Consider the following 10,504-nt stretch of genomic DNA (forward strand, 5'->3'; position numbering starts at 1 on the left):
CGGTTCAAAGGTAGACTCAGGGGCCGCAAAGGGACCCACGACATGCAGGAAACTAGGGCCACACAACCAACGACATTTTGCATTAAAATCACTCACAGGGATACCTCTACTGGCATCATCACTCGGGTTTTTTTGCAGAAGGCACGTAGTACCATGAATCCCCATTAGTATGGTCATGGTTGCGACATACGCATGAAATCGCTTTGCGTCGTTTTTGATGTAGCCTAAAACTACCATGGAATCAACCCAGAAATATTCAACAACATTCTCATACTTCAACTCGTCGCGAAGAAACCGACTCATCCGCGACGACACAACAGCAGCGCTCAATTCCAATCTAGGAATAGAAAGTTGCTTATTCAATGGGGCTACACGAGCTTTCCCCATCACAAGGGAACAGGACACATCCCCTTTATCATTTACCAAACGCACATAGGAACACTGGCCATATGCGAAATTACTAGCATCAGAAAAATGATGCAGCTCAACGTGCTCTACTTTGCCAAATTCAAGGGGCTTATAACAACGTCTTATGTGGACCGACTCAATTAAATGGATATCCGAACGCCATTTCTCCCAGCGCATCCACAACTCTTGGGAAACAGGGTCGTCCCATGATGCATTAGCTTTACACAGTGATTGCAAAATAGCTTTGGGCTCAATCAATATAACAGCGGCGAGGCCTACACTGTAAAAACTGGGCCTACCCCTAGAGGTGGATCAAAATGCCACCCCATGATCAGAAGGGTAGGGTGGACTGGTCTACCTACGCCACAGGGTAAACTGGTCTAACCACGCCAAAGGGTAGACTGGTCCAACCACGCCACAGGGTAGACTGGTCTATCTACCCCTGTCCGGATATAACCCTTACCTATCCGGATATATCAACCTTGGGATATGCTTTACAAAAGTCAAACCAAGGCATAACAACCTATATCCTGCCCGAATATCTTCATCAAACGCTCAATCTCCGGTTACCAATACCAACCCATATCTTTGTCAAACGCCTATTCCTGCTGCACTCTTATATACCATATCGGTTTTTGTGATGTTTATTGAAGTGTTCATTATGCCTCGCATGTTGACATAAATTACCAAACATCGACATCATTTCAGGCAACTCATTTGCAAATTAGTCACTAATCTCGCGAAGTTTGGTGCGAACAGCACCAGTGGCCTTCAAATTAGGCACGCGAGCGAGAAAAATTGACATGAAAGTGAGAGATCTTTTAATCTTGGGTGAAAATTTCATGTTGAAGACCCAATGAATTGATATCATCACCGCCAATGCCTGATGAAAGCTGCGTATTTGTGTCACGCGTTGGCCTTCAAAGCCGACTGTCCACTCTTCCTTCGTCGTATCAAAACAAATGACCGGGTATCCATTTCCGTGTTTGGGTGTCTGTTATTATATCAAAAAAGAATTAGGACAAATCTACACAGCACACCACACAGGCACAGACTTTTAGTAATCAGCAGTGTTGGGATCAAGCCACTACCTTCGAGTGACGAGTCATTTCGACTAGAGTCAAGTCAGAATTCAAGTCAAGTTGCCTTTTAGAAGCAAGATGTATGATTACTAGGGTTGGGCACAATGATTCGAGTACTCGAATCTGAATCGAGTATTAATTTTAATGATTCGAGTCGAGTAGTAAAAGACCATTTTTTCGAGTACTGAAATTTTACGCTCCTCGCAACTGGAAGTTAATTTATCATCGAGAATTATACTTTCGATACTAATTTTCACTGTTGAGCCTTGAAACCTTGGTTGACGGTATCGCAGCATACGACACATATAGTACAAAGCTACGTAGGTTACTGGACGCAGCACATTTTCGAAAGCATGATTATCCGACAACATTGTCACCAAGTCGAATGAAATCGGTCTCGTTCGGAAAATACCAAAGTATCATTTATGAGATGAGATTTTATTATTATTTTATTATTATGTTAGTTGTGGCAATAAAATATCAATGGTGCGTGATTTACATAGGAGTTAGTTGATAATGCATTCAAATGCTAATAACATTGATGAACTTCGTACCTGATCAATCAATAGGAAGTGCTCATACTTTTCGTTAAAAACGGCGGGTACTGCTACCATCCAATCTAGATTCTGAGATTCTGTAAAAAAATACAATAATTAAGTCGGGAGTCGGGTACTGCGGGGAACATCTGGTTTTGATGACCAATCAATATGGATCAAACCATACGGATTTTGGAAAATAATTAAACTTGGTACAGCTGTTGAAGAGGTCACAGTTCCTGAAAACCAACAGCTATATATTGTGAGTAATAGCATGACATACTGGATAACTTTTGAATGACTTCTGGGACATTCTTCGAGCTGATTGTATATTGAGCGGAGCTGTACGCTTTGTCCGAAATTCTTTTTGTTAGATCGACTTTACAGAGATCATCCTGACATCCAGAAGTGTGGAAAATTAGTTTGAATTCTGCAAGGACCTGGAAAAAGTTATGTCACCAGATGTGTCATCAGATCTGAGATTATGATGCTATATGTCGCATACCCAGGTAGCGTGTTGCAAGATAGGATATTTTTCGAGCACCTCCTTTGTCTCCATACCACCATCGATATCGTTTCGTCGCAATTGAAACGTCATCCTCATCCTATTCTCCATTACTGTAACATCATGATGCTTTTTACGAAATTGTTCTTTCATGGTTTTTTGATGAGAAATCACGGCATACTCGTCTTCAGTGTTTGCGTAAGAACTCAAATCCGTCTGCAAAGTAGTCAAATTTTGAAATATTTAGCGAATATGAATTTTGATAATATTCACACTTACACTGATATTAATGCGCGGAGCTTTACATCTAGTAATAGTCTCTTCGTCATCATTTCTACTGACGGCCTCCCTCTTTCTACCAAATTTGCGCTTATTAGCCAAAACCTCGGCATCATTCTCAAGTTTGCGACGATAATCTTTGAATTTTGTTATCATCCGACTTTTCCAATAACCCTGAAACACATCGTATTGAGAAAAAATTATAAATCTCGTCCATAGAAAAACAACTTACATATTCAGATCCGTTTCCAAATATTAGTCTATCCTTCAAAACCGGGTACATGTTGACCAAAGTTTTACAGGCGTTTTTATATTGTTCGGGTTCCGGGTACCTGTTTCAATATAAAATAATATATATTAATAGTGGTAGAAAACAATTTATTTCCATAAAATCTTTTTTGGTAATACCTTGTATATTTGACCATGTCCCAAAAAAGCGCAGACACAATATCGCGTCTGAGTTTTTCTGGAATAGAAGTCACTTTCTTCCCTTGATAGGGTTCCAGCTCCTGCTCGAGGTTTTTGGGCAAAGCAAATATATATGCTTTGGTCGGCCATCCAAGTCCCGCATCAGGAATTTTGCGGTAAGGTTTTATAAGCGGGGTGCTGCATCTGGTAGCACCATTTGATGGCTTCATGTCATCTTAAAAAGGAATCAAACAAATAATAATCTAAATCAGTGGTTTTCAAACACCGGCCCTGGCAAGTTTCCCATGCCGGTCCGTCAAATATATACAGACCAGAACGATGATGTCCATCATCACGGGCAGAAACGACGATGCCGATATCTGTTGACGAATCAAATGCCTCGTTCTGGTTATCGCTGATTTCCCATAGCAAATCACCAACCCCCAAGTCATCTGAATCACCCTTTTTCTCGCCTGAACAATCTGTAATGAGATAACAGTACATTGAGCCTTATAAGATATATGGAGGTTAATTGAGGAGGTTAATGGCATTGCAGGCAGACATGGTGCAAATTCCCCTGGCAAATCCCCAACTCCCGGGTCACCTTTTTTCTCGCCTGAACAATCTGTAATGAGATAACAGAGCGTAAAGTACATGCGTAAATGCAGATTATACAATCTCCTCGTGTTAGCGAACTTGCACGTATGATGAGCTTGTCAACGAGTCCATAAGTGCTGTCAACTAGCGAGCACCTGATCGCTCGCTCGTAATATGCGTTGATATGCGCGTAATACGCGTTGAGAAAGCTCGCGTATTCAATCATTCGCGAGAGATCAGGGACTCGCTAACTAACAGCACTTCCGGACACGTTGGCAAGCTTATCATACGCGTAAGTTCGTCAACGCGAGGCGATTGTATAATCGTCATTTACGCATTACTTAACCATAATGAATCGATGCTATAAAAATCGAAACCCCGCCCTCTTCATTTCAAACCCCTCCCATATTTTTCGGCTGGCTACGCGCCTGAACCGGCATTATATTTTCTGTGGTTGCATAAAAGGTGCTCATTTGATACTTGACATATTACATTCTGCTATGACGTCATAATGAGCGATACTCGAATACTCGAATCGAATCACTCAGGTATTCGATTTTGCCCAGCCCTACTCATTACAAGATACAGCATATCGAAGAGGAGTGCATCGAAGTGTCGTTTCGTAAGCACGTATTTCTTTAGATCAAAAGCGGTGCACGCATTTAGGCATGGTCTGATTTTGATTGCAATGTAATTGCAGCATGACTAATAAACACTATATATCATGAGAGGCAATTTGTAGATAGAGATTAACTACTTGGTACAAATATTTGAAGAGATCACGGCTTCTGTCAAAATCAACAGCTTTATTGGAATAAATACATAGATAGCAGAAAGAGAAGAACATACCCATAAGATTCGAACCAATTCCGCATTGATCACGCTTATTTAGTCTTCAGGTACGAGGTACATAAGTCGAAACAGCTTTCTGCAAAGCAAAGCAGTCAAATTTTGAAATATGCACTGAACCAGAATAAAAATTTCATTAGGAGATTGAATGTGTGGTACCGAAACTCAAACATTTTTGCAACAGGTGAAGCAGCGAAAACGAAGCATCCTCAATACAATATACATTTGTATAGGCAGCTAGTGTGAAATGGAGATAGTTTTAATAATCTTTTAGCTACAATTTCTTTACAGCGGCTTTCTGTCCTGAATAGCTGATGCGGATGAAATTTTAGTACTGATTAATTTGAGACCACGTCATATTTAGAGAGCAGTGCCCCTTTAACTCAAACTGTACCACAGGCACAAACCATTCGTTCTAATGATGGTAAGTTTGAAAGCATCACTTTTACCTAGAGCATTTTTCTTTGGCTCTCCGCCAACATATTTATAGCTTAATTTATTTCAATACAGATAATTATAATTTATGTATTATAATTTTATCGCGCGCACTCGCGCATTCATACACATCAAATATACAAACACGATGCCCACAGTCTCATTCAGAAATGACGAAATTTGCATTACCAAAGTCTGTGGTGACTGCTATGGCACGAGCAGACATAATTTATAGCCTTTACGGTGACAGCAGGGTGACTTGGTAAACCAGACGAATTTTCATGATAGTGATATTCAGCCTGCCAGACGACCAATCAAGTGTGCTGCGGACATCAATTCCATACTGGATATACTAGCATGGTTTCATACTAGAAAATGACATCATGGATTGCAGTAACTTCTTACTTCTAATATTTGTTATCAACTATAATTCAACCGAACAACTCTGACTCAATGACTCTAACTTAAGCATGTAAATTTGAAAAGGCAAATTAGAAGCATGCAAAATACACTTATGAGTGCATTGTCGTCTCACCTTTCCTTTCTTCACGTAACGTAATCTCCAATATGGCGTCCGACCGTCAGTGTCAGAAACAATCGAGCAAATACCGTAACCGGTATATGCCAGCGAGAATAGAATGCGTTCATACCGCATCCCTTATCAGGATGAACCGGACTCATATTCTAAAACGTACAACTATTGCCCTGTGCAGTGAGAATAAAGAAATTCGCCTCATAGTAAAACTGCAAGACACATTCGCCATCTTTCCCCTTCCGCATTCGCTTCGCGCTTTCGAGCCTCGGTTGGCGAGTCACTAAAGCGTAACCGACCCGGTTGATCAATTAGCATCGGATATTAGTATCTTCACTTTGTGTGCGTGCCACTTCCTACATTCACTAAATGAATATTATAGCTATCATTATTGAGTTAAGAGTAGAAGTTGATCGAATATGATGGTAAGATGTCAGTCGAACCATTAGCTCATCTGTGTTTATAAAGCTCGGTGGTTGAAAGGGGTTTGTCGCTTCAATTTGATTCCCGCGGAAACACAGCTGACTTCGTGGGATCGCCGCGCAAATAACTGAGGCGTTGCATTACGGTGATATGAATAATATTATCTCGATACCGTGAACAACGATATTAGAATTTTAGATCAAACTTTATTCGGTATCGCCTTATCGGTAGCTCGGCATCGCCTAAATTTCATTATATAAGTTTGTCTCTCTATCTAACTGTGAGTTTAAAACGAAAACAATGTTGCGATTTCCTGCTACAGGCTCACTGCTAAATTTTGAAATGAACAAACTAATATATCTTCATTTAACTCGTTCAATTTCTCTTTAATGATGCTGATTTGCACGACTGACCGATAAATATTCTTTCACTCCCGCTCTCTCTGTATCGATAAATGGTATGTCTGTCAGTCCGTTGATTTGACCATCAGCGACTTTGAGCACATATGCATTCAATCTCGCGACATCAACGCCGCGCAAGCATCTCGCGCGTACATATACAGCGCAGGTGATTGAAATGTTCATAGCGGAAACATATGTATCCTCAATTGATCAGAGGTGTGGTCGCCGTGCCACGCTTAATCCAGGGTGGCTGGATGCAATCCACTGTAATGCAGGGGTAGGAGCAACATTCCCACGCCTATTCTACCCTAAACGGGGGTGGAACAGGGAGGTACACTCCTGCATTACGGTAGATCATCCCTATCCACTCCTATTCCACCCCAAAACCCACGGTTATTTTTTACAGTGTAACGGGTCATATATTGAAGCCACTGTCGACAAAATGCCACGCCGGGTACACGGACAATCTTTGAGTTGCATGCGAAACTGCAACGAATCATTTTCGATACACCAAACGATACCAAGCGTTCTTACATTGGGCAATGCGTCCTTTTTCAAATCAACTTCTTTTATGTCCTTAGCTCTATCGGACGGTTCAATACTTTCAATCACTTTACGACTATTTGAGACAAATTTGCAAAGCTTCATGCCAAAATTTTCACACAACGCGCTGCTACTTTTGGCCAGCGCGATCATCTCAGATTCATCGTCTAGGGATATTATGCCACCATCCATATAAAAGTTATCACGGATGAAATCTGCCGCAGGCGTGCCAAATTCTACTTCACCATCATCTGCCGCACGTTTCCGGCCAAAGTTGCAAACGGAGGGACTGCTACAAGCCCCGAACAAATGAACTTCTAGACGATACTCTATTAACTTGCCATTTACTACGCCACCATCTTCCCACCAAAAGAAGCGCAGCAGATCACGGTGCTTGGGACTGACAAAAAACTGAAAGAACATACTTTTCAAATCCGCACTCATGGCGTAATCAAACTTTCCCATTCGACAAAGCACACCTAACATTTTGTTCAACAGATCTGGGCCAGTTAGCAGGTAATCATTCAAACTCATGCCTAAATACTTGGCAGAGCCATCAAACACGACACGAATTTGATTTGGCTTACGAGGGTGGTACACACCCATGTGGATCAAGTAGTTCACTTTACCATTATTCAGATCAAGCTCATTGTCAGGGACTTTCTCGGCATACATGCTCAAAATATCACTCATAAATGTGGCATAGTCATTACGAAAATCATCATGCTTTGCCAAACGCTTACCAAGTTGGGCAGTCCTTTTCAAAACGAACGATTTGTTGTTGGGAATATCGACAGTCTCGTCTCGAAGCGGGAGAGGCATTTCCTAGTGCTTGTCTGGACGCTGCTTTATCCCGTCTGAAATCATCTGCAGGAATCTTCGATCTTCTACGGAGAGCGACGATAAGTTTCCTTTATGCTCGGCGAACTCCAATTCGAACATGTTCTTCACGGCGTTCGGGTTGATTATCTCTTTTGCTCGAGACGCTAATACGATGTTAGCGTCATTGTTCATTTCTTGCACCATGATCCCATGACATATAGCATTGTTAGGATCAACGCCTTTACAGATTTTACCCACAACACCCCATCCCAAGTCTGTCTTCATAGCAAACGGCTCGTTATCTCCCCCAGCTACCACCTCACGAGGGATTAGGGCTGCGACCACATCACTTCCCAGCAAGATGCCGACTTTAGCATTCGGTAGATAAGGAGGCAACTCATCTGCTACCTTTTGGAGGTGGGCCCATTCTTTGCATGCGGACGCTTTAGGAATCTGTGTTCTGTTCGCGGGTATCTCATCTCTGGCATACGCTTGTGTTACGTTGACACTCTTCTTCTTGTCATAAGATGTAACTTCGAGGTTCCAAACTTTCTCAATAGGCCATGCATCCTTTCCGCTCATTGTAGACAACTCGACATGTGTGGATTGACTATTCAGACGAAGCTCATTCTTTATCTCTTCCGTAACAAAAGAACGGTTACCCAACGAGTCCAGTGCGGCGTGACAAAGGGTAATCTTCGTGGGATCCGACTTGGGATTAACCGAGACCGGCACCAGCATGGTATTATCGATTTCCATGTTTTCCGACTCGCAGACTTGAATGCAATTTGAAACACTGGGAGTAGAACTCAAATGGAGGCTAGTAAAATGAAACTTGCCGCATTTCTTACAAACCACGCGCTTGGTACAGACTTGACCCTTGTGGGATCTAGTACACTTTTCTCCACACCCATAACATAAAAATTTGTCGTAAATATACGATCTTCGCTCAGAGAGGGGCAACTTTTCGAAATCTACACAATCCGGGATATGATGGCCCTTCTTTTTACAAAAGATGCAATCGAACTCATCTGGCTTCACATTAGTTCCGAATGACACACTTGGCTTATCACGTGAAATCTTTTGGGCGGAATGAGTGACGTTACTATGTCGGTCTTCATTAAGCATTCTGAATTTCGGCATGTTTTCAAGATCCGACTGATCTCTTACAAATGACACGAAATACTCAAAGGGCGGGTAGCAATTTTTATCATTCGTTTCCACTTTGTATTGCGACACTTTAACACGCCTCTTTTCGACTAGTGACGGAGGTAACTTCTTCACTATGTACATATGACTTGACGAGTAATCAAGAATGCCCAACTCTGATACATAATGCTTGTTGACTACTACTTGCTCCAAAAAATCAGAGAATTCGCGCAGGCCAAGTTTGTCATATTCCTTTATGTAGCGCCAAGCACGCAGTCTATTCAGGAAGGTTTGGCCAATGACAACAGGGCTTCCATACCTGTCTCGCAAGTCTCCGATTGCTTTTTGGTAGGATTCCTCCGTACCATTCAAAAAATGACTTTTAACAACTTTCAACGGGTTGGGACCAAGATGCTGTTTCAACAAATTCATCTTCTCATTGACACAGCAGACTCTATCTTCCACCAAAGCCTTGAACGAATTTTCGCACTCTATATAGTTGGTTTCATCACCATCAAAAACCCAAACTTTTATATCGGGTATTCGCGTCCTAGGTCTTACATTGTATTGATGTTCACTTGGTATGAGCATGGGATGATCGGTGGGCGGCTTAGGACTCGGCACAAACAGTTTTTGTTCAATTACTTGCGGTTCGACACATGAGACATGGTTCATTGGGGGACATTTATCAATAACTAACGTTGGTGTTTTAGGTTCCGTAAATTTGACAGCAGATGGCCTTACTTCGGGACGGTCATGAGAGTCACTTAAAACAAAGTTTTTTACCTTGTCTCCCGAATCCAAAACCGGAACTCTATTCTGTATTTCTGCGAAGCTAGATCCAACATACTGGGTATCTTCATCCAGACCGAAGGGGTTTTCCTCCTTTTCAATTCGCTCGCAAACTGCGATCACGGCTTCTTTTTCAGCAATTTCACTCTTCAGAGCCAATTGCGACAACTTTGCTTCATCTTCAACCAACTTTCTCTTCATTTCAGCTTCTTGCTCTGAAAATTCCAGTCTTGCTTTCAAAGCGGCTGTTTCTTTTTGGTGATCATGAATCTGCTGTTTGTGACTGGTGTGACTGTGTTGTGAATGTCGACTCGATCTCGAGCCGGCTCCAGATCTCGCTCGGCTACGGACGGATCCATTTTTGGATGGAAGCATCATGAAGGCCGCAACGGCTTGCCGAATTCTTCTGAAATCTGTTTCAACCAACCTCAGACTGTCGGTGAAATCTTTTGTTTCCGTATTCCTGGCGAACTTCGAAACAATCTCTCCAGTAATTTTCTTCAATTCATCTCGATGACACATAACTCTTTTCATTGCTTCGCGCACTTCCTCTTTATTTGCGCATAGCGCCACAACATTCTCAGTTGCGTCGATGCATCTTTCAACTTCACCTTTTGTTTCATGGAACTGGTTGCCAAGTTAAGTCAATCTCTGATCGAATCCGTGGAACAAAGTGCTGACACTACTGGTTGTATCGTCAGAACCCACTGACTTGCTCTTCACGGGGCTCTGGTCCACATTTT

General features: G+C 42.0%; 1 protein-coding gene across 1 annotated transcript; it reads right to left on the minus strand.

Moving 5' to 3' along the window:
* Positions 1 to 1,036: 1,036 nt before the first annotated feature.
* LOC145436191 (sterile alpha motif domain-containing protein 3-like) lies at positions 1,037 to 3,745 on the minus strand. The gene is made up of 8 exons (XM_080313538.1): positions 3,551 to 3,745; positions 3,219 to 3,453; positions 3,043 to 3,142; positions 2,811 to 2,984; positions 2,532 to 2,747; positions 2,310 to 2,466; positions 2,045 to 2,124; positions 1,037 to 1,402 (listed from the first exon to the last, which is right to left on the minus strand). Exons 1-8 carry the CDS (start codon positions 3,720 to 3,722, stop codon positions 1,133 to 1,135), a joined length of 1,404 nt encoding a protein of 467 aa, XP_080169664.1. The 5' UTR covers positions 3,723 to 3,745; the 3' UTR covers positions 1,037 to 1,132.
* Between the last annotated feature and the right edge of the window lie 6,759 nt (positions 3,746 to 10,504).

This window comes from Botryllus schlosseri, chromosome 3, assembly GCF_051294905.1.
Source record: "Botryllus schlosseri isolate E-star chromosome 3, Bs_hap1, whole genome shotgun sequence".
NCBI lineage: Eukaryota > Metazoa > Chordata > Ascidiacea > Stolidobranchia > Styelidae > Botryllus > Botryllus schlosseri.

Excerpts from the sequence above, each read along its gene's own strand:
- LOC145436191 (XM_080313538.1), bottom strand. The coding sequence starts at position 3,722 with ATGTACTGTTATCTCATTACAGATTGTTCAGGCGAGAAAAAGGGTGAT. Across the intron at positions 3,143-3,218 it reads GACATGGTCAAATATACAAG|GTACCCGGAACCCGAACAAT; the intron begins GTATTACCAAAA and ends ATATTGAAACAG. Across the intron at positions 1,403-2,044 it reads ACTTCCTATTGATTGATCAG|ACACCCAAACACGGAAATGG; the intron begins GTACGAAGTTCA and ends ATATAATAACAG.